The sequence below is a fragment of the Periplaneta americana genome, chromosome 7 (genome assembly GCF_040183065.1).
Source record: "Periplaneta americana isolate PAMFEO1 chromosome 7, P.americana_PAMFEO1_priV1, whole genome shotgun sequence".
NCBI lineage: Eukaryota > Metazoa > Arthropoda > Insecta > Blattodea > Blattidae > Periplaneta > Periplaneta americana.
In genome coordinates, this window is record NC_091123.1 from 72868996 (window position 1) to 72895212 (window position 26217).

The window sequence follows — 26217 nt, forward strand, 5'->3', positions numbered from 1 at the left end:
TGCTACAGTGCTACAGCACAATGATAATTTTTGCTCCAATAATGTATTTGCGGATCGATGTAAGATGGCGGACTACTAGTAGAAGTCGAATTATAGTGGTGCGTTATCCAAGCGAAAAATAGCGAGATAAAGGGCGGCAAACCAACCACAATACCACAAAAAGGTCAGTAATAGTTCAGAGACAGCCGGGGAGTGTTAGTAGCAACATCCTTGCAGGATAAAAGCCACGACAGAGAAAAAACAAACGCCACATTAAGTGAGGTTAAAAGATCGCAGAGTGCCTCCACAGGGAAGGAAGTCACACAAGCGCTCCTGACACCGGAAGTGACGCAGGGGAAGTTCAACTCAATAACCGAACGAGTTCAGCGATACCCCACCAGAAGGCGACAAGCACCAAGAGAAGTAATAACGAAGCGGGCGAGCCCTAGCGACAGAGGACATTACTACCAACCCGGGAAGTCAGCCCGCCCACACAGTAACAGTGCTAAAAGGGAACCGCCCACACGGCAGCGGGCAGCCAACCACCCTAAACAACACGCTAGGCGGAACCTCCTCACAAGTGCGACAAACCCAGGAGCACGTCCAAAATGGCGGCAAGAAAATCACGAAATACACCTGCACAACGGGCGAACCAACGGAACAGCGGCAGTGAAGAATACACCGACACGAATCAGACCATACAAGCCATGTTCAGTAACATCCTAGCCGAACTAAAAGACCTAAAGAAACAAAACACGGACTTTAAGGCTGAAACAAGGAAAGACATAGCAGACTTGAGAGAGGAAATAAAAGGTTTTGACAAGAGAATAGAAGAAAAGTGCAACAACCTGGAAACCAGAGTACGCAACTTAGATAACACCATGGATGAGAGAACCACACATATAGAGAAAAAATTAAGGTCACTAGAGGAAGCAGAAGAGAGGAGGCAGAGGAGAGAAAGAAGACAAAACATAATCATCAAAAACAAAGAGATACGACCAGACAACCATGAAGAAATGACCAATAAAGTAAATGAAATACTGGCAAAAGTAGAATTCAACAAACCATACAGCAAAGTTATGTACATCTGCAAAGACTACTCCGACAGAGGACTAGCCAGGGTTGAACTCGCCAGCATGGAAGAAAAATGACTATAATGAAGAACAAACAAATTAGCGGGGGAGGAATGCTTCATCGATGATGACATGACACTCCAGGAAAGGAGTATACAAACCCAACTACGTAATCTAGCTACCGAAGAGAGGAACAAAGGCAACAACGTCAAGGTGGGATATCAGAAAATACTGATAAATGATAGATGGATACGTTGGAACGAGCTGCCCCAGGCAAAAAACCCGCCGCAACCACGGAACCTGCCCCAACCAAAAACGCGCAGCGGCCACAACAACAAATCAGCATCCCAGGAACAAGCACTATGCAACAAACAACAACTTAGAACCACCAAGAGCGCCAACGGAATCTCACAACACACCAGTACAGACACCACACCAACGTACCACCAGACAAGAATTCAGAATAGCCACACTAAACGTGAACACACTCAGGACAGAAGAAAGAGAAGAGGAGCTAAACTATGCTCTAAAAAACATTAACTGCGACATCCTGGGCCTCTGCGAGATCAGAAGAATGGGGGAAACTATAATCGAAAAGAATAACGGCGACCTCTTCTGCTACATCGGGCAGACCAAAGGACAGAAAGGAGTGGGATTCCTGATTAAGAAACACATCAAACTCATGGAGAAGGAAATCATAGGGGTTTCAGAGAGAATAATAGTTCTAAAGATAAAGACAGCGACATGCGATGTAACTATGATACAAATATATGCACCCACAGAGAACCATAGTGATGAAGACAGCGAAGACTTCTACAGACTGCTAGAAGACACAATTGAGAGACACAGATCACACAGGAACTTCATATTAGGCGACTTCAACAGCAAAGTAGGGAACAAACTCCACGCACAAGAGGACCCAGTTGGGCCGTACGGCTACGGGACAAGGAACGCAAGAGGAGAACGACTGGTACAATTCGCCACAGAACAGAGAATGGTGATACTAAACACGTTCTTCAGAAAGCGTAGCGAAGCAAGGTGGACCTGGAGACACCCCAACGGCACGACAAAAAACGAACTGGACTACATACTAACCGACAGCCTAGCAGGTGCGAGGGACATACAAGTCGTACCAAACCTGAAATTCTCGACGGATCACAGAATGGTACGTGCCATAGTGAATATAAAGAGAAACAGAAGACATTTTGGGAATACAATAGCGAGCACAATTGACAGCTTAGATAGGCACACTTTCGGCCTTGCACTACAGGAACGACTACAAGAAATGGACCTATTCTCCCAGCGCGACCCACAGTATCTATACAACTCCATCGAAGAGGCCCTTACCCAAGCATCAATCACAGCCAGGAGAACAAATGGAACTAGAGAAAACAGTTCCAAGCTCAGCCCGTTAACAATTGCATTAATTGAACAAAGGAAGAGATTATATCCAAGCAGGGATGAAAACGAGGACAATAAAAACCAGTACGCAGAGATTGATAAGCAAACAAAAAGGGCGATCAGAAGGGACGTACGTGAACACAACACAGAGGCAGTAAGAACAATACTGGAATCATCCAAATCAACAAGACAAGCAAGAAAACAGAGAGGAAGTGGGAAGCATTGGCTCTTGGGAGCACGGGGACCCAGAGGCAACCGTCTAACAGAAAGAGAAGACATTGTGACGGCAGCCACAAACTACTACAGATCACTATACACCAGCTCCAAACAGGAAGCGAATCCAAGCTACAGTATTCAGATGAACAACGTAGACGACATCGAGGTCCCACCAATACTTCAAAGCGAGGTCAGGACAGCGATAGGGGAACTCAAATCCGGAAAAGCGCCCGGAGAAGACAACATCCACAACGAACACCTGAAACTCTGTCACGACTCCTTGCTAACACCGCTCACCGCAGTCTTCAACGAAATACTCAAATCGGAGACAGTACCCCACCAATGGAAGACAAGCAAAATTATTCTACTCCACAAAAAAGGTGCCAAGGACGACCTGAACAACTACCGTCCAATCAGTCTGATGTCAAATGTCTACAAGCTGTTCTCTAAGATAATCACAAGGAGACTCACGAAAGTACTGGATGACAACCAAGCTCCAGACCAGGCAGGATTTCGCTCAGGTTACAGCACGGTGGATCATCTACAGACAATCAACCAGGTCATAGAAAAAACGGACGAATTCAATATTCCCCTCTATCTCGCATTTATAGATTTCAAGAAAGCATTTGACTCGGTAGAACACTCCTGTGTATTACAGGCGCTGAGCAACCAGGGAGTCGAGCACAAATATATCAACGTCCTAACTAAGCTCTACGGAGACTCGCACGCCATCGTGATGACAGAACGAGAAGGACAAATATTCAGAATAGGAAGAGGAGTCCGACAAGGGGATCCGATCTCACCAAAGCTATTTACTAGCCTCCTGGAAGACATATTCCGTAAGCTAAAGTGGAAGAAAAGACATGGAATCAATATAAACGGATATCGGCTGACGAACCTAAGATTCGCGGACGACATCGTACTTTTCGCTAAAAACGTCACCGACCTACAAGAGATGATACAGGAACTAAGCGATTGCAGCGCACACGCAGGCCTAAGCATGAACATGGAAAAACCCAAGTCATGACGAACAGCCAACCACAACCAATCCAAGTCAACGCAACCAGATTACAGTACGTGGAGGAATACATCTATCTGGGCCAATTGGTCGGATTCAAAAGCTGCATGACGAGAGAACTAAAAAGAAGAATTGCATCAGCATGGAGAGCTTTCTGGTCACTGCAATTCATACTCCTTGACAAGAAACTGAACCGCAAACTAAAGCTGGAGGTGCTGCAATCCTGTATCTTCCCAACCTTACTGTACGGCTGTCAGACCTGGAAACTGACCGTGATCCAGAAGACGCAGATTCAGATCTGCCAGCGCAAAATGGAGTTGAAAATCCTAGGACTCTCCCTCAGAGACAAGATTTCCAACACCAGACTCAAGCAGATGACAAACACCAGAGACATGGCACACCAAGGGGAACGCCTGAAATAGAAATGGGGAGGCCACGTGTCGAGACTCCAAGGCTGCATATGGGCGCATATTTCCACCACGTGGGACCCACGCATCGGGAGGCGAAACCGAGGAAGACCTGGGACCAGATGGGCGGACTTCTTCAAGAGCCTAGCTGGACCCCTGTGGTCCAGAACAGCCAAGAACCGAGAAGAATGGAGATCGCTACAGTTTGCCAGTATCGAGTGAGAGTGCAAGTGTACACACACGAACGACGAACAAAACTTATATAGAACAGAATCTACCGTCATGCGGATTAGCTCACCGCATGATCTCTAAAGAGCTCCCCTTTTAGGAGGCCATAGCCCTTCACGAGAAATCCAAAGGCTATTTCATTCATTCATTCATTCATTCAATGTATTTGCAATACCACCATAGTATCTGATCTGCCATTTGACAATTTCCCGTGGTTATGTTCATGACGCGTTATAGAGTGTTTAGTTCTTCGCTCTTAGCTCTTTGGTGTCTCAGGAGGTACAATGTGCTACTCAAAATTCTACATGAGAATGTAGACAATTAATGCGCATGTGAGAAGCTGAAATCACTGCCCTGATGTAGGCCTATTTGGTAATTCAAGTGTCCGACTGCTGCTGCCGTCTACCTGGTTTTTGAGGTTCCTCCTGAACCAGTCAGCAAGCGACGGAGAATGGAATCCCAGAAAACTGAAGCCAAGGAAATATGTGACCGTATAATTCAGAAAACTACTAACCGTTTCCAGTCTTTAAGCTATCTAGACGCAACAAAATTGTTAAACAGCAAATTTTCTGGCAATTTTTCGCATAGCCTAATTTTCCTGAACGCGAACTTGAAGTTGCTGTCAACAGCTATACTGTATTGAACAAACAACTTTGAGTTCTATACGGAACACCTGCCTTCCGGAATATAGATGGAGCTGTTCAATTGTTACGATACATAGCCTCCAACAATTCACAGGATCCATTCTGTGAAGTAACGAAGTTGTTAAATATTTTGTTTACAACACCAATGATCACTGCTGAGCCAGAAAGATGTTTTTCTTGCTTAAAACGCATAAAAACGTTTTTAAGGAACACTATGTCCCAGGATCGCCTCACTGCTCTTGCAACACTGTCAATAGAAAAGAGTATGATGTCCAAGATGAAGGGTTTAACACCAGGGTAATTGACAGGTTCTGCAGTAGGAAGGAACGTCGTATGGATTTCATATTTCGTCACTAGGCGAGTCTCAAATTAAGATAAATACCCGGTACATATAAGTGTATACAGTAGGCCAATATAGGAATTGTAGCACACTCATTATTTTGACCACCAGCCGCTACTGGAGTGGACTGAGAAGACACAGAGTGGACTGAGAGGACAGAGAGTGTAGTGACAGGAAAGCGATTAAACTCAGAGCACATGGAGTGGACTGAGAAGACAAAGAGTGGAATGAGAGGACAGAGAGTGGACTGGTAGTACAGAGAGAGTATTGACAGGACAGGGATGACTGAGAGCACATAGTGATGGCTTTTATTTTGTACTTTCCTTGTGGCTTATGCATAACACTTTATTGAAGGCAATCAGGGTTCGATATAACAAATCCAGAATTATAATATTATAATTATACGATAAACAGACCTGACTATAGCTTTGTTTCTCCTCATACCCGTAGCATAACTTTCAGAGATTGAAATTGGTGCACAATCGTCAATAATGTAGTGAGAAAGGAACAGGTTACAACATCCCACTGTCTAAAATAAAGATACCGATGGCTATTATTATTATTATTATTATTATTATTATTATTATTATTATTATTATTATTATTATTATATTAATTATCTAACGCAATATAGGTCTAAATGTGGGTCCGATGATATTATTTATAGTTGACGATTTTATAGCCGAAGCTAATATGAATAGAAAACCCAAAATCACTAATTTATTGAACAAACTATCATAGGGGAATTTGTTGAATTTTTAGTGAATAAAGTTGGTACTAAATTATTATGTATAAATCAAGGTTCACGAACAAATGAGCATCATAAACTCGTGGTTGTTCTATTGGGTAAGAATGCATATCAGTCTTGTGTATGCGTGCCACAGAGCGATGTTTTTTATGCGGAAGATATTTGTATATCTCGTCTGTCTTACTATATAGTGTTTACTGGTAATATCTTCGAAATCATTCGACATATTTATCGAAGCTTGAGTTTATTAACATTTACTGTTCTATTATAGCTTCCATTTTATGTTTCTATACCATTGCTTCTATAATCACAGAATCAAAATGATAGCATATAACTGAACAGTGTTTGCAATACATTATTTTGAGTAAGTTACAATTCTACAATATATTTTCCGAGAATATTAAATACATTAGCGTAATATTTACTACTTTAATGGTGCCAAGAGTTTATCGTATTAGGCAGATATTAGTTGTAACGACAGTAGTGGGGATCGTGTTGCACTGTGTTTTACCCTGCGCTGGCGTGTATTTCTGTGAATATTGCGAGTTAGATTAGATACGGGAATAGCTAAGTGACTTGAGTTCAAGGTTTAAAATGGGTTAGATGAAGGATAGAAAAGTGACAGGAGACCAAGTACTGTGACAAAGTTAGAGTGGATAATGAGGGGATATAAAAGTGACAGGAAACCAGGGACTGTGACAGAACAAGTTAGAGTTGGTAATGAGGGGATAGATAAGTGACAGGAAACCAGGGACTGTGACAAAACAAGTTAGAGTGGGTAATGAGGGAATAGATAAGTAACAGGAGACCTGGTACTGTGACAAAGTTAGAGTGGATAATGAGGGGGACAGCTAAGTAACACGAGACTAAGGACTGTGACGAGGTTAGAGTGGGTAATGAGGGGATAGCTAAGTAACAGGAGACCTGGGACTGTGACATAGTTAGAGTGGATAATGAGGGGGATAGCTAAGTAACACGAGACTAGGGACTGTGACGAGGTTAGAGTGGGTAATGAGAGGATAGCTAAGTGACAGGAGACCTGGGACTGTGACAAAGTTAGAGTGGATAATGAGGGGGATAGCTAAGTAACAGGAGACCTGGGACTGTGACGAGGTTAGAGTGGGTAATGAGAGGATAGCTAAGTGACAGGAGACCAGGGACTGTGACGAGGTTAGAATGGGTAATGAGGGGGATAGCTAAGTAACAGGAGACCTGGGACTGTGACGAGGTTAGAGTGGGTAATGAGAGGATAGCTAAGTGACAGGAGACTAGGGACTGTGACAAAGTTAGAGTGGATAATGAGGGGGATAGCTAAGTAACAGGAGACCTGGGACTGTGACGAGGTTAGAGTGGGTAATGAGAGGATAGCTAAGTGACAGGAGACCAGGGACTGTGACGAGGTTAGAGTGGATAATGAGGGGGATAGCTAAGTAACAGGAGACTAGGGACTGTGACGAGGTTAGAGTTGGTAATGAGGGGATAGCTGAGTAACAGGAGACCTGGGACTGTGACGAGGTTAGAGTGGGTAATGAGAGGATAGCTAAGTGACAGGAGACCAGAAGCTGTAATAAAGTTAGAGTGGGTTAGAGGAGGGGATAGTTAAGTGACAGGAGTCCGAGGAATGCGACTAGGTTAGAGTGGGTTAGACGAGCGGCTAGTTAAGTTACGGGAGACCGATGACTGTGACGATATTAGTCGTAGATGTCGCTGCTGTCACCTCGTATCTGGCAGTAATTGATGCCGCTAAATTAATCAAATTCGATTTATTAAATTATTTTATATATTATTTATTTATTTATTTATTTATTTATTTATTTATTTATTTATTTATTTATTTATTTATTTATTTATTTATTTATTTATTTATTTTAAAATAAACAATGGTTTCACAATGTTTTGTTATTTTAAAATAATCCGTTATAAATTATAATAAATTAGTTAATTTACTCATATTGTCGTAAACAGTGTGTTGTATGAAATCAGAAATCTCTGGTTTGATTCCCGGAGAGAAATAAGCATTGTTATTTGTCTGAGTGCGCATTCTTTGAATCAAAATTCTTCAATGAAATACTTAACATCGTATGAACGTTCTATTTTCATATAGTCTGTCGAAAAGTGATACGAATGTGTCATGAGGGTTCAATTCTCTAAAAACATTATTTCGTTGTGTCAATCATTTCACAAATCCCTATGATGCATTTTTATCTAAATCTTTATCTATTTTTATCTAAATTTAGATAAAAATGGAATTTGTATTGTTTCTTCATAAATTAATTTTTCCGTAAACACTAGAGCCTACAGTACTTTATTCTAAAAATGATAATCCGTCAGGATTTTCTTTACATGAACGCCGTTATTTCGTAACATTTCGATCTATAAATCCATTAAGTGTTTATTATTAGGAAGTAAATTATAATATTTATTAAGGAAGCTTTAAAAAATCATCAGAGTGAGCTCGCAACAACACTATGTTTGTATGTCTGTTACAACGAGTGCTTTGAAGTTCGTGGAGCATTTCTTCAGTATGTGCATCGTACTTCAAACCACCAGATGAAACTACCCAGACGTCTTGTTTTCCACCCCATTGGACTGCAGAAGACGTCGCTCCTCACAGTAAGTGGTGACCAAAGAGTTTGTAATACTTACTAGAGACACATACCCGTGAGTGGCAGGCAAGAAAAATGTCACGAATTGAATCGGCTAACATCCGCCATTAAAGGGAGTGTTTGCGGCGCGAAATTCGGAAACAGTACCACAATACATTGATGTAGCCTGGTGATAGACACTGTTTTAAATATATTTTACAAAGGATGAGCCGTGATGAAATAAACATGAATGGCAGAGGAGCGCTATATTTATTAAAGTATTATAACGATTCATCTTTGGCGATATTCTAAAAAATAAATTAAATCACTATATACACTCGGGATAAGTATGTGAAATATTGAATAATGGCAATGTCAACATTAATTTTCAGTATTACTAGTATTGTTTTAAGGACATAATAATGGATATTTACTGTAATATTTAAAAAGATCTATATTTCAGTCATTTCGTGCAAAGGAAGAGGAAGGTATATGGTGCTTAGAAAATATTTAGTGGTGTAATATGAGATCATAAAAATTCTGGAAACTGATTTAAATGAGAATAAATTTTATCATAAAACAATCTATTCATTGTGTAGTTGATGACCACCAAGTTAGAGGTCAGTACAGACTTTTTAATACAATTCGTAGCGGTAATAGTAGGCCTAGGAGTAATGGTAATAGTAGGCCTAGTAGTAGTGGTAATAATAGACCTAGTAGTAGTGGTAATGATAGGCCTTGTAGTAGTGGTAACAGGCCTAGTAGTAATGGTAATAGTAGGCCTAGTAGTAGTGGTAATAGTAGGCCTAGAAGTAGTGGTAATAGTAGGCCTAGTAGTAGTGGTAATAGTAGGCCTAGAAGTAGTGGTAATAGTAGGCCTAGAAGTAGTGGTAATAGTAGGCCTAGTAGTAGTGGTAATAGTAGGCCTAGTAGTAGTGGTAATAGTAGGCCTAGTAGTAGTGGTAATAGTAGGCCTAGAAGTAGTGGTAATAGTAGGCCTAGTAGTAGTGGTAATAGTAGGCCTAGAAGTAGTGGTAATAGTAGGCCTAGTAGTAGTGGTAATAGTAGGCCTAGTAGTAGTGGTAATAGTAGGCCTAGTAGTAGTGGTAATAGTAGGCCTAGTAGTAGTGGTAATAGTAGGCCTAGTAGTAGTGGTAATAGTAGGCCTAGTATTAGTGGTAGTAGTAGTCTTAATTTTTGTGGTAATAGTGTGCCTAGTAGTAGTGGTAATAGTAGGCCTAATAGCAGTGGTAATAAAAGGCCTAGCTAGGCCATCAGCTATATTTTCACTAATTTCTTTGCATTTAATACAACCAAAAACTAGAAGTACATGCTGTACAAAACGGAAATTACATGATTAATTCATTTATTGTGAAACAAAACAGTTTTAGACAGATATAGTCTGCGGATTTTCTTATGCACTCTGCTATTATAATCTACTGTAATGTGATGGCACCTAACCCTTACATACATTGTTGAAATCAACCTTATAAACCTGATTAATGTGTTTCTGGAAAAACTTTATCCTAGAAATATTCCGACATTCTGTAAATACATTCAAAGGAGGAACTGCATTTGGAACATTCTTCCAAATATTAAGATATGCATGCTTTCCTGAGCATCCTACAATAGTAGCTATGTTCGAACAAATATTTGCGGCGCAGTATTTCACCATTTTCTTATTATTTCCCTTCAAGTGTACTTATATTTATTCGTACTCCTCAATAAGCATGAACTGCTTGCACTCCCGGCGAAGCATCAACTCCCTTTAATGGCGGCCGAACAGTGGTTCAATTTTGTACGCGATACTAGCGCCGTTGGTGTCTCTAGTTATATATTACAAACTCTTTGGTGGTGACATTATTTTATCATTGTTTCAGTTTTACAAAGGACGCTGTTTGAATCATTCGAAGGAGTGCAAACCGGTTATCTAAGCTGTAGAGTAAGTCGTATATAATTCAGTAGCGGTACTATTCGGCTAGGGTTGCCAACCCTCCCGTATTTGTCAGTAATTTTCAATAGTCTCCCGGCTACCGTATTTTTCTTCTCTTCGAGCATTTTCCTCCCTTATTTTTTCATAATGAAGAAGCTTTATTTCAAACATTTAATTTTGCCGTGAATGAAGATGTTTTACATGATAAATTTTGTTGTTCCAGAGATGCATTAAAATGTGCAGTCTCTGTAGTAAGTAAATGCTTGGCAGAAATGGTTCCCAAGCCGACAAGGTTAAAATAAAAAAAATATTTTTCCAATTCACTGCTGGCTAAAGCAAGGAAATCTACTATCACCTTTACTTCTTAAATTCGCTCTAGAATATGCCATTAGGAAAGTTCAGGATAACACAGAGGGTTTGGAATTGAACGGGTTACATCAGCTTTTTGTCTATGCGGATGATGTGAAAATGTTAGGAGAAAATCCACAAACGATTAGGGAAAACACGGAAATGTTACTTGAAGCAAGTAAAGCGATAGGTTTGGAAATAAACCTCGAAAAGACGAAGTATATGATTATGTCTCGTGACCAGAATATTGTACGAAATGTAAACATAAAAATTGGACATTTATCCATCCAAGAGGTGGAAAAATGCAAATATCTTGGAGCAACAGTAACATGTATAAATGACACTCGGGAGGAAATTAAACGCAGAATAAATACGGGAAATGCGTATTATTATTCAGTTGAGAAGCTTTTGTCATCTAGTCTGGTGTCAAAAAAATCTTAAAGTTAGAATTTATAAAACAGTTATATTGCCGGTTGTTCTGTATGGCTGTGAAACTTGGACTCTCACTTTGAGAGAGGAACATAGGTTGAGGGTGTTTGAGAATTAGGAGCTTAAGAAAATATTTGGGGCTAAGAGAGATGAAGTTACAGGAGAATGGAGAAAGTTACACAACACAGAATTGCACGCATTGTATTCTTCATCTGACGTAATTAGAAACATTAAATCCAGACGTTTGAGATGGGCAGGCATGTTGCACGTATGGGCGAATCCAGAAGTGCATAAGTAGTGTGTTAGTTGGGAGGCAGGAGGGAAAAAGACCTTTGGGGAGGCCGATACGTAGATGGGAAGATAATATTAAAATGGATTTGAGGGAGGTGGGATATGATGATAGAGAACGGATTAATCTTGCTCAGGATAGCGATCAATGGCAGGCTTATGTGAGAGCGGCAATGAACCTCAGTGTTTCTTAAAAGCCAGTAAGTAAGTAATTAATTATTATTATTATAACTCTTTGTCACAGCCTCAGCTCTATAATATACAATATAAATCGACTAAAAATTAATATCAGACCTATTACTAAATTTTTCAATGTGTGAATTTACATTTTGGACATTAAAAATCCATAGAAGATATCATGCTCAAAGTGATCCAGGCAACCATTTTAGACATTCTTCAAAGTAAACCTTTTGTTGAGTCTTATAATCTATTACAAAATATTTTGTTATCATGAAATACCCAATAAACACAACAATTACAGACGGCCCTTTCACCGAAAGAATTACTTTGTGAAAAGTGACCAGTATTTATTTGACTTCAGGTTTATTTTAAAATTCACATTCTGAAAGATTTATACTAAACTTTTTTTTTACTAATGCCGGGTATTTTGACTGTTCATCATTAACCCATATGAAGTCAATTATGTAGACCAATTTACCGGTAGAATCGTTGCCCAGGGTGAGCCATAGGAGGCTGATCTACGCAATACTCGCTATTAGAGGAGATGATTATGGAGATTTGTTGGACTGTCACAGTGGAACCGAAGCTCGCAGGAAAAACCCGTGTTACCTGGACCACGGTCTTGCCCAACGCAAGTCATAAATCCGGAGTGTCCATACCTGTGGAGTAACGGTCAGCGCGTCTGGCCGCGAAACCAGGTGGCCCGGCTTCGAATCCCGGTCGGGGCAAGTTACCTGGTTGAGGTTTTTCCGGGGTTTTCCCTCAACCCAATACGAACAAATGCTGGGTAACTTTCGGTGCTGGACCCCGGACTCATTTCACCGGCAATATCACCTTCATATCATTCAGACGCTAAATAACCTAGATGTTGATACAGCGTCGTAAAATAACCCATTTAAAAAAATCTGGAGTATGCCGGGATCGAACCTGGATCCACTGCATTATGAGTCCATCGCTCTAGCCACTGGACTTGTGTGGTGGCGCTTTGTATCAAAATCTTTTTTTTTTTTCATTGTAATCTGTATTGTAACTTAACTATAGGAAGTTGTGATAATTAGAAGCATTTTTATTCATATAAATGAAGAAAAGTAAAACACATTACAATTATTTATTTATTTCACAATACTGTATCACAATAAAATTATTACCTAGTGCCATAAATACTAAATGACATATTAGATCATTTGAAAAATATCCTTGAATAGCCTACATCATACAGTTAAAAAGAATATTTCAGTTTTATTATCTCGACACAAATCCTAAATCTTAAATAATTACTATGTTTATTTTTAAAAATCTCTTACAACTTAATAGCAGTAAAACTCAATGAAGTTGATCTAATGCCTAAACATAAGTAAAGTTAAAAAATAAATTATATTCGTATTCAGTTTCTAATAGAGCTGCTCATTGGAATATTCTATGTCAAAAAATGGTGAATGTACACAAACGTTAACTCAAGAATGTATGTTACATATTATTGTAATATAGATCTTTTGGTGAAAATAGATGAGATTGAAAGGTGAAATATTATTACAGATTAACAAAATTTCCTAAATTTAAAACAATAATGTCAATAATGAAAACAAAGTTGATGATACTCGTAGTTTTATACGAAGTTCTGTTTTTGTTACAAATTAAATGATTACTTGCATAGGCCACCCAAGTTCCGATTATCGACGGCAGGAGTCCGAACTACTGAGCTCGTTGCATGTTTCCTGTTTGTAGCGATAGCAGCGACCTCATCTCCCATCGGTAATAAGAAGTTTGTGGGCCTATACAGCCCTTACGAGTACATACACTCAATTATTTCCGGTACTCTTAACCTACAATTTTCAGTCACTAGTTAAACACAAGCTATGCATGATGAAAGTATTACAGATTACGGTCATGCTCTTTACTCCTTTTTCTTGACAATGGGTACCGCATATTTATCGTAAGCAGCGCTCAAGGCCTTCAGTATTGGTCCCACATACTCCAATGATCTGAAATAGAACATAAACATAATAATATGGACATTACGACGAAGTGAAGAGAAACGAATGGAAACATTTGTAATGTGGATATGGCGAACAATGGAGGGTGTGAAATGGACAGATAAAATAAGAAACGAAAGAATAGGTGATCGGGAAGAGAAAAAGAAATTGGTTGGGTCACTGGCTAAAAATAAACTGCCCAGAAGAAGATACCAGATGATAAAGAAGATTAAGATACAGTATATGAATCGTATACGGAGACAAAGATATAAGTGAAAAATGTGGAAGATGGGAGAATGCTGGGTTTGCAATTAGGGACCTGTTGTTGAGCAGAAAATGAATGAATGAATGAATGAATGAAAATAATAATAATAATAATAATAATAATAATAATAATAATAATAATAACAGTTAAATGTGTTATAAATTACATTTGAATTATATGCTCTATAAAGTAACTAACATTAATTTAATTTCTAAACAGATTGAGCAATCAAGGTGAACTAAGTGGCTATGAAATATTTGAAGAAAGGGATTGAGTTATTTAGTGACAAAACAAATGTTTCCATTGATATGATGCGACAATTAAGCTCTGAAAAATAAGCAGAAGTTTGTTAATCGTTTGGCTTGTTTATTACACACATCTTCCAAGTTTGAGAAAATTATTTTAAATTTTCAAACAAGAACGGTTTGATGCAATGTTGTTATTAAGGTGATGTAAATTTCTTCCGATAAAATAAACATGTGGTTCTTATTTATATTTTTGTCGATTTTTATGTTAATAATTCATATTTATATTTGTTAAATTTGAAAAACTTTAAAATCGGAATAAATCATATTTATAGAATAATCAATTGACTCCTTTAAGCAAATTTTAATTATCCGCTTTTGAAGCAATATCAATGGACAAAGTGTAAATTTTGCTGTTCCTTCCCATCCGATTCATATGCAGGCTGTAAGGGGTATATGTGCCGTCCTTTTCACAGTCTTAGGGGACGATCTACAACAGGATAAAAAAGTTCATACAATATAGGAAAAAACTTCATAGTTTTCCCAGAAAAAAATTCTTTCTTTATGTTATTTGTGTTACATCGTTAGTAAAAATATGAAAACTATTGAAACTGTAGGTATACCCCGCAAAGAGTTAATATTAGTTTAAATAAATAATTGTGTGTTCTATTACGTTTTCGTGAAATTAAATAATAATGTACGCTTAAATTTGTTAATATTCTGGATTGAGAAACGTGGCAACATTTTTGGCAGGATTCATGCAGCTGACAGTACTCTACATGTCAGCTGAGTTCAAGCCCCTGTCGATTGGTCTCCTGCCGAGCGGATGGCAGTTCAGTACCTATATTCGATAAACAACTTACAATGTCATTTAGGCCTACAGTTCAGGAATATCATTATTCATCATATGTTATTAATTTATAGAGAAAGTCGTTGTAATTCAAGTGCTGCAAGAACGTTTTTTGCAAAGAAGGTTACCTAATCGACGAACTTTTGTAGCAGTTTCTCAACGATTATTATAAATTGGGAGTCTCTTACCCCGTTTCGAAAATCACACAAACAGAAATTTCCTTAAAAATGATTCTGCTTTACGGAAGCGTGATAAATTCAAATGTTTCATTAGAAAAAAATGTGATTTTGTGCAGTAAACCATTATTGTTTATCTTTAGACGTACAATTAAAAGATGGAACAATATTGTTAAATAAAGTGGAAATTTACCATAAAGTTCTATTAATGAGATTGAAAGTTTGTATTTGCTGTTCGTTTTATGTAAACAATAATTACCCTGTCCGCTCCTGCATTAGAACAGAGCATCTGTTTTGTACTGGTATGTCTATACCCGCTTGAGCTGTACTTGTAAACCCCTCCTCCCCATCCAGCAAGGTTGCCAAACGTCTAATATTGTAAACTTTAATAATTAGTTAAATATTGCAATCAGAAAAAAATTGTGAGGACATTTTTTCTTCCTTATGACATGAATAATCATCAGTTAAAATAATGGCACTTATACCCCTTACACTCTGTATACGTACATACATATACAGTATATACATAAATCTATGCATGTATATGTATATATATGGGAGAGTCGGGTAGTATCGGACATCGGGTAATATCGGACAGAGCGTTTCTTTCATCTACCAACATATGGTAGTACCTGAATGAAATGGTTACGTTTCTCTATGTGACATCACAGAAACGTAAACATGTCAATCAGGCACTATCATAGTGTGGTAGATAAAAGAAACTCACTGTCCGATATTACCCCCTGTCCGATACTACCCGACTCTCCCCTATACATATATATATATATATATACACACACACACACACATACACACATAGTACCTTGCTCAAATATTTATTAATAAACCCCAACAAGTAATCCTGGAATGGACAGAAGAAAAAAAATCAGTTGTAGAAATGTGCAAAAAATGTTACCGAATTTTTAGTTTTAAAGTAGGCACCTTAAATGATATCAGATATAAATAACTCCATTAAAATTAATAATACGAATTATTCGTTTCCTCTATTAGCCGTTCTCTATGTTCTGTCCATTAGCATGTTGTACTTTAGCATGTAATTGAGAGGAAAGAAATCCATATTGGAAAGGTTTATGGCATGCAGCAAATAAGATTTTAGTACCTCAAAAGTGCTGCTGTTAACTTGTCACTAGAAAATTCAGAAAAATAGAAATACTAAGGGACTCAGAGAACAGCACGGAGTTTATTTCTAACGAAGCTCTGCGAAGTTCTACCAGCCGGGAACACCACACTTCTCTAAATCCGAGAGTATTCAGTCTCTTCCTAAATCCTCGAGTGACAAGTTAAACCAGTAGCATTTAATCACTTAATCCTATTCGATCCAATCAAGTCGGAACTTGTGGTGCGTGTATTCGTGTTTCTAATTCGCTAATTCCCATTGTAAGCTTAAGAAAGCAAGTAGCCGATGTCCAGGCTGTACGTGGTTCATTACTACAAAAGGAAATATATTTCGTTAGAAATCTTACCTCTTCTGAAAGGCATTGCTTGCATAAGAAAGCGTCGGCTGGTTGTACGTCCCAGTTGTGCCGTAGGCGTCGTAGCTGGGTCCTATACCACTGGAGTAGGCTGTCGTGCTGTAGGTATCGCAGGTGCCCAGGATATGACACAGCCTGACTCCGAAGACTGGAAGGACCAGGGACAATACTACAGCTACACCGACGAACCCGAGAACCAAGGCACCAGCTGCTGTTATGAGCTGCAGCATGTTTGCTGGCAATGACATATCATCTGTAACATATAAAAACCATTACTAAATTCATCTTGATTTGGTTAAGGATTTTTTAACTTGCTTATTTAACGACGCTGTCGAATATCCTTTCGAGAAGATTAACTCCATATGTAGATGAAATTATTGGGGACCATCAGTGTGTTTTTAGGCGTAATAGATCGACTATTGATCAGATTTTTTGTAAACAGTCCGTCACAGTACGGCACAAAATATATTATACCCTTTACAGATACAGTATATACAATACTGTCGGGTGACTGCACACAGGTCATGACGACATTTATGCTCCGTGTACTCTAAACCTCATACTGCTTACTCTGTGCCCCTAGGCCGAAGCCTGCTAATGAATGAATGAGAGGGGAAATGGGAGGAGAAACTTTAAAGGTACGTGAAAACACGTCCTTGCAATAGGGGAGTTGGGGCTTTGAAAAACTGAATATGTGAGCTCCAAGCCTGTTGGTCACTTGTCTCACTTCGGGTTTCGCCGCCCCAGTGAAGGAGCGCTAGAAATTTCGAGGGGGAAAGCCGAAAATGGACGTAACTCATTAGTTACAACATACGGGGGGAGGGGCAAGTACGGCGACCTGATCCGGAGGAGTTAGAAACGCGATGGTACCAAGTAGGAAGAGAAGTGGTAGAAGTCTAGGTACGAAAATGTAATAGCCAATTTGGCTGTTTGAAGATTCCAACGCGTAGGAATTAATCATCTTAACGGTAATAGCCAATTGGCTCTTTGATGATTTTTCTCAGATCAGGAGACCAGCCAATTGGCTCTTTGATGACTCCATTAATTTGTAGAAGGGGACGATTAAATTCTGTTAGAGCCCGAGTTCCATGTGAATAATCATTAATTTTGAGCCGTCTGGGGAAGTGAATGCAGGTCCGTGACCCATTCCATTTAGGGCTCATGCCGACTACACAATACTATAATAATGTACAACATATAAAATATGGATATTGCGATAGTTGTTTTCTTTACAGTCCGACACGGTTTAATAAACTAGTGTGAGAAATGAAGTTTTGCCAAATACCTTACTACAGGGACATCATTTTATTGTTACGTCACATTCCAGAAATATGTTCGCGTTTTCCAGTGACGAAAGAGCTTTCAATATTGAATCATATTTTCGCACAGGTAATGTCGTCTGTTTGCCTACGTCGCATCGCGATTTTACCCCACCTGCTTCTGCACGCCCCTCTGTAAAAGCTGGACTGTCTTAGCTCTTTTCTGAAAACATTAATTTCTGTCAGGAATTGGACGTTTACGTAATATTATACAACTATTTAAAATAACTTAAATAAAAGGGCCTCGTTAAGTAATTAACTGTCGCGTGATTTTCCCCCTTTCTACGATCCTGCGGCATAACCACTTGAACAGACAGTAGATAGTATGTCTGAGTAATTTTATCTGTACGGGTCGGGTAGAAGTGAAGATTGAATTTACAGTACGTAAGGTACTCTTTTATAGAGTATGTACAGAATTATTTCAACATGAGTTACTAGTACGAAAGACGAAACTGGCAACTGGAATTAGGTGCAATAGTCTATAGTGCGATAATATGCACATTAGAACTGAAGCCTGTATCGAAATGAACGGCGACCATTTTCAAATATGTGTTTAAATATCTACTATATTATGATTATTTTTTAATTTAAATTCATTCTCTAAATTGTACGCTAATGTGCTGTAGACAGTATAATATACACTGCATAATGAATACGTTCGCATGGATAACTCAGTTCGTAAGTAAAAACACTTATTGTTAATACAGTACTGCATTTTGATTAAACAAAAACGTAATGAAAATTATCGAACTCAAAATCGCGATATTTCCTAGTTTACGTAAATGGATGAAGTACTTTCTTCCCTCCTATACCTAGTAAAGTGATTTGTTTCTGTTTTACGCCAGTATCATCGAACTCCAGTCGTGGAAGGGGATAGTGAATGGTGTTTCCGGTTCTCTAAAGGTATAGCCAGGTTAATATTAAAAATGTTAGTAAAAATAAAATGATGTCCCTGTATAATAATACCGGACAGCTAGTAGTTCTGCTCGTGCTGCTACCTAGGCGGCCGGTGTGGAGATACTCGCGGAACAAGCTGTAATCAACTACATTGTATATTTTTGCTGTGCTAGTTAATAGTTTTATTAATTGGTGGTGTGTTAAAATGTCAGGGTGTATATGTGCTGTTTGTAATTGCTACAATTACAGTATTACAAATTGCTCCAAATCGTCCTTTCGATTTCCGAGAGTTCATAAAACGTAAGTCAACAAAATTCTTTATTAGGCCTAATCCCTTTGTCTCTGTGTTCATGGAATAATTAAAATTAGCTTTTTTTTATTTAAGCCTAATGAATGAATAGAAGTTAAAATATATTGGCAATTTTAAGGTTTTAGCAAATTAAGTTTAATTGTTGTCCACGTGCCTTTACTAATTATTAAAAGCATCAGATTACTACCGTTTTTATCTTTGCAGTTGTCAGCAATGGATATATAAAGCGTTATTGTAAATTCATTCTTAATGTCAGAACTAATGTTTTCTCACTAAAGCAAAGAAGAAATACGCACTATTTCTCATAATATGCAGCTTTGATATAAAATAATGTTACATTAAATACGGTACTATTCAATTAATATTTGTATTTGTGGACGTAATTCCACGCCGCTCCGCTAGATGTCAAATCCATGATATTTCGCACTCACGTCAAGGCTGCTAGTATACAACTGTCCGGTATTATTATAGTAAGGTATTTGGTTTTGCCAATTTAAGGGTTAAGTAAATGCGAAGTCAATTTCCGTAATGGCACAATGGTAACGTAATATGAGGCCTATCCTAAAATTACAGAGGAGGATTAATGTCTTGTTGACTATTGCAAGAAGTTCATTTATAACAGACACATTCATACATAAAATAATTTCCAGAGAGAAGAAAGCTCGAAACAAGGAATATTGTAGTTCGTTCAACTTCCTCGAGTGCAGTTGGGCGTTCAGAAATGACGGAACTGTACACGAGAAAGATGTACGAACTATACCATATAATATATAGGTACATATAATTTAAAATTTCAAATCTCTAAATGTATTGAGGAATGGCTCAGTAATTTATCGCCATTGTGAAGGTTGTAAAATAAATTGAAAATACCACTTCCGTGACAAATGAAAAAAAAAGTTGTGGTAGGACAACGTCCGTTGGAAGCGATGTCAATTCTACGATACGTAGTTTTACAAATAGTCCAGAAAATTAGACAAAATTCAGAATATGGAACATGCAGTGTGAATCAAGTTGCCAGGGAACAGCAGATGAGCTGCTTAGTACTGTGGCATATTCATAGAAATTGGTTTATACCTGAATAAACCTCATTCTTGCATGAATAAAACTATTATTATTATTATTATTATTATTATTATTATTATTATTATTATTATTATTATTGGGCTTTCATATCTTTCGTGACTTTCTAATTACTCTAAGGTAGGATATGCATAATTATATATATATATATATATATATATATATATATCTAATGTGATTATTGTGCATGATCTGTATATATTGTCTTCATAGTATCTATTCAATAACTTACGTATGTGTGGACGTAAATTAATTTATTTATTTATTTATGTATTTATTTATTTATTTATTTATTTATTTATTTATTTATTTATTTATTTATTTATTTATTTATTTATTTATTTATTTATTTATTTATTTATTTATTTATTTATTTAACCTGGTAGAGATAAGGCCATCAGGCCTTCTCTTCCTCTCTACCAGGGGATTACAACTACAATATTAAGATTACAATTACAATTATAATTACAATTAATATTAAAGTTAAAAATGCAATAAAAATCAAAGTACTAAAAGATTAACTGATTAATAAAAGCTAGACAGTTTATTGTAAAAGTTAAGAAGAGAGAAGCATTTCTTTTATTGATTAAGTGAAAATTAAACCTACTCTACGCAGTAAGAAAATGCTTAATAAGTTTGCTTTTGAACGCTACTAAATTCCGACAGTCTCTGATGTCACTGGGTAGGGTATTCCACAAGCGCGAGAGCGAGATTGTGTATGATGATGAATACGATGATGTCTTATGTGTTGGTATGGCTAGTATGCGGCTATTTTGCGTGCGTGTGAAGAGATTATGATATGATGACAGGTAACTGAAACGGGAGGCAAGGTAGGTAGATGTAGAAGTGTGAAGGACTTGGAAAACGAGAACAAGAGAATGAAAATTTATACGTTCGTTAAGCCGTAGCCAGTTTAGAGTTTGGAAGGATGTGCCCACACCGGGAAGCGAACCTTGTACCGCTTGCTTGGAAAGCGCGCACATAACTACAACGGCGGACCAGTTTGAAGTTATTTACCAATATTTAAGCGAGAAATATATTTTCTGATAGTTTATCATCTAAAATTGTGTATGATTATGAATATCACTAGAGCACTATCATTCTGTAAGACCTGTGTGTATTGAGGGTAATAGGCCTATCCATTATTCTCGCAGTAAAAATATCTCGACTTTCTGTTATAAGAGGGAGAAAAATGTTCTGTATACAGGTTTTATCTTGATCGGAAAATGAGTTATTGTCTTACTTGGCAGTCTGATGGATGAGAGAGAATTCCTGTCCACATTGGTATGTTCTTCTGTCGTTTCCTCCTCGGCTATAGCGTCCGTAAACAGTGCAGCGGCCAGGAAAAGAACAATGTAGAAGTTTCTGGATCTGGAGATCATTCTTAATCATGAAACAAATAAACCCAGAAGTGTAATAATTAACTAAAATTATATGTATTTTGTAGTCAGTATGAAATGATTCAGACCTTTCTTCAGCACATATAAATTAATAAGTTAGTAGGTACTGTTAATCATACTTGTTTGTATTCTTTTGTATGTTGTTTATGTATTAACGGGCGTACGCCTGGAAACATGTTTCGCTTAGTGATATGGGCAAGTAATAGCCTCATTTTAAAAATTGCTTTAATGTTTTATATTTGATCTTATTCATACATTGACTGCGTGTAGTTTCACAAAACGCAAGCTGTACTAAACTACATTATATGTTTCTATTTATATATTTTAAATTTTATAATAATATAAAGAAGTAGAAGACTCGTTTATAGTTTATTTGTAACTTTAATTAAATTATTGACACGTTGAATAGATGTCGATCAGAACTGGAACCCCTGTGTCCACTGGACCGCGGGATTGTGCAACACAAGTTACAAATTCAGGATGGATCAAACAAGAATTTGAACCCGAACCCTCTGAATACGAACTAATTTTAAAAATTACATTAATTTGGAAATCATTCTCTAAATTTTCAGTGTTGCTATTTATACCCGTATGATTAAATTTTAAGTTCTCCTTTACAAATCTAAAACATACAGTATATAAAATACATCTACAGATTTTAAATACTGGCATTTAATATAAAATAGTCCACTTCCGATTCTTGTACATTGAATAGTGTTCTTTTTTGCGTAAGATCATAACTGCAGTTCCTTAGGAGGTCTTTTAATATTTTCTTTTATTGATACATTGACTTTTGTACATTGCTTGTGTAATTTTACAATAAACGGGCTGTACTCAACTATATTATACGTTTCTATTTATATGCTTCAAATTGTATAATAATAATATAAAGAAGTAAAAGACTCATTTATATTTTATTTGTAACTTTAATTAGATTTATTTACGAGTCGAATAGAAATGTTAGTTTCTAAAATAAATTTAAATTATACAAATTCAGTTTTTGTGGTGATATGTTTCGAAATATTTTTTATTAATATTGCTTTCCATCATTATAATATTTCAAAATACAATTCTTCGCTCAGTTCTCTCTTCTCAGCACAACTGTTGAAAAAGATACAGCTATAGGCATTGAAATAAAAGTAACACTTCTTACAGCAGATTTTGTGATTCCGTAACAAACTTGGAAAATTTTCCTGGCATCATTGTCTACAGTTTATCTACCTGAAGCACAAAGTAAAAGACTCGTTTATATTTTATTTATAACCTTAATTAAATTATTTACGAGTCGAATAGAAATGTTAGTTTCTAAAATAAATTTAAATCATACAAATTCAGTTTTTGTGGTGATATACGAGTATTTCGAAATATTTTTTTATTAATATTAATTTCCATCATTATAATATTTCAAAATACAATTCTTCGCTCAGTTCTCTCTTCTCAGCACAACTGTTGAAAAAGATATAGCTATTAGCATTGAAATAAAAATAACACTTCTTACAGCAGATTTTGTGATTCCGTAACAAACTTGGAAAATTTTCCTGGTATCATTTTCTACAGTTTATCTACCTGAAGCACAATAATATTTACTGTGATATTTTAAAAATATTTGGAGTTTAAGGTAATGTAAAAATAAAAAGAAAGTGTAACCCAACTCAATTGTGGTCATGTTGATGATTTACCAATTTCTAAATTAATTCTTCACCGACTTTTTGTTTAATTCTTAACAATTATAACCATAAAAATCATAAAGACATACATAAATAAGCTTTCATTATAGTACGAGCCAATAATTAAAAACTGCAAACACATAAATATTCCTAATAATTTGTTCTAATTCTCATTGTTAAAGCTGAAATGACTGAAAGTAATAAAATCAAGCAGTCTCTTGTAAACATAATTTTATCATACTTTCTGCTATGTACGGGATGAGTAAAAAGTATGGAACAATGCTTGTAATTTTATTTATAATTTTATGAAGAAACTGTTTATATAAAAGTTGTAGGGTATCAAAGAAGGAATATTTTGAACATATTTTCAAGTACTATGCTTTTCATTTATAAAGAGTGTGCCAATGAGTCTATTTTTTTTAATGTCACCATGTACTTATTTCTCCACTTTTGGATTCTTCACGTCCCAGTACATATAAAAAATCATATTTTTTGCTATTTGTAAACTATTCTTTTGTAAAAATTATCTCTTTTGATGGCAATGTATGTGTACTGAATAAAGGGAAATTTTAATATTTCAGTACATCAATTTGAGGAGGCTTTGGATTAAACAATTGCAGACAAAAGCTAATAGAAACAAGTGAATAAAGCTAAAAAAAAAAAACAATTATTGAATAAGAATGGTTAAAAATTAAACAATTTCAAAGACAGATTTATGAATTTTTGGCAGTAAATGGGAGCCATTTTGAGCTCCTTTTGTGAACTGAAATCAACACGTGATACAACACAACAATGCTAATTTCGGTTTTAGTGGGTTTTCTTGCTTTAAAATGTAGTATTGCATTACTATTGCAGTTAATTTTCATTGGTGCATATTCTACAATGTGTCTTTTTTAAATTATAAGTTTAAATAATATTAATATTGTTATTCATTTTTTTTTTTCACTTGTTCTTATTAGATTTTGTCTGCAGTTGTTTAATCCAAAGCCTCCTCAAATTGATGTGCTGAAGCGTTAAAATTTTCCTTTATTCAGTACACATACATCGCCATCGAAATAGGTAATTTTTACAAAAGAATAGTTTATAAGTGGCAAGAAAATATGATTTTGTATGTACTGAGAACTGCAGAATCCAAAAATGAAGAAACAAGTGCATGGTGCTATTTAAAAAAAAACAGACTCTTTATAAATGAAAAGCACAATATTTTAAAACATGTTCAAAATATTTCTCTCTGATACCCTACCAACTTTTGCATAAATAGTTTCTTCATAAAATTAGAAATAAGAAAGTTACAAGCATTGTTGCATACTTTTTACTCACTCTGTATAATATTGACACATTGATTTCTAATGAAATTTTAACGACGCGAAATAAGATCTTTTCAAAACATTTGTAAATTTATACACTTTCAGAACTCACCTATTTATTTTCATCACTTATAATAACCGATCCTAATAGATACTTACTTAATTATTTTAAGATATTGATGACAAACAGCATTTTAAATTTTTCACTTTTTTCTGTTACAAAATGTTGAACATAATGAAGTCCCAGAGAATGATGATTTAAGTAATGATAACTAGATTGTAATAAAATCCATTTTGCATTAATGTTAATTTTTGTTCAATTTTTGCTAGTTATGGCTGAATTTTTGTACTTCTTTTAATTTAAGGTTAGATATTTTACATATAAATATATGAAAGATGATTATTTCACAACTTCAATATTAGTATTATGTTAAAGTAAATTTAATTGAAATATTTAGAATGCTTTATGTGATGCTGAATTTGATGCCACATAGCAGTGCTAATTTCAACATACCTGCTTTCTCGTGCTTCTCTTGCTCCACACTTCAAGTTAATTTCAGATACTTCTGAGCTTACATAACAAGCGTTCCACCTTTTAAACCACCACCCTTTACTGAAATTTGACGAGTTTCAACCAATCAGAACAATCTTAAAAAAAAAAAAAAGTATTTTTGAAGAAGGAAAGAGAGAAACGTAGGGGTTGAATATAAGGGAAAAAAATATACTCAGGAATCTGAACCTTCAATCTTCACTTGTCTGCCACGAAACATGGGGGAGGAGACGTTAAACAACCCTCAGTCAAAGTGGCTTACCTGGAATTTTTGTCATCATATGCAGGTAGAAAACTCTCCAACAAAAAACTAAGGTTACGTGGAAAGATTGAGGAAATGTTAATATGTAATACCGTTAAGGGTTTAATTTCTTCCCACAAGAGGAGGATAAAATAATTAAGCATGTTTACGAATAACTTGGTGAAAACACGATTACAAATTTAGTTTGAATTCCGAAAAAGACGAGAGTCTTTCAAGGCTGTCACTTGAAAGACAGAAAATATGTTTGTGTATGTGAAAGAATGTATGTGAGTGTAAAAATGTGAATGTACCAACGTGTGCAAAAGCATGTGAATGTGAAATAAATGCGACTCTTAACTTGTCGAATGTGGAAGTTGAGTACAAGAAAAGTAGAGCGTATGTGGTATGTGAATGTGTGTTAAATTTTGTAAGTCTATGTGTGTTAACATATACAGGGCTCATCAAAAGTAATTTAAAATTGAATGACGGGATTTTGGTCAAAAAGTTGGCATGTAAAACCTCGTATTTAGAAAGGAATATGCTAACAAGACGAAGGCCATGGTCATGAAGAAAAATAAAGAAGGTGAACTTGCGAATTCTAAATGAGGCAGCTGAGATTACCAGACA

The 26217-nt window shown here is 36.4% G+C and overlaps 1 protein-coding gene across 1 annotated transcript; it reads right to left on the reverse strand.

The window, feature by feature from the left end:
- Positions 1 to 12911: 12911 nt before the first annotated feature.
- On the reverse strand, positions 12912 to 25427 carry LOC138702704 (uncharacterized). Its single transcript, XM_069830026.1, has 4 exons — positions 25314 to 25427; positions 21669 to 21808; positions 16811 to 17072; positions 12912 to 13799 (listed from the first exon to the last, which is right to left on the reverse strand). The coding sequence occupies exons 2-4, from the start codon at positions 21805 to 21807 to the stop codon at positions 13712 to 13714; spliced, it is 489 nt and encodes a 162-aa protein (XP_069686127.1). The 5' UTR covers position 21808; positions 25314 to 25427; the 3' UTR covers positions 12912 to 13711.
- Positions 25428 to 26217: the final 790 nt, after the last annotated feature.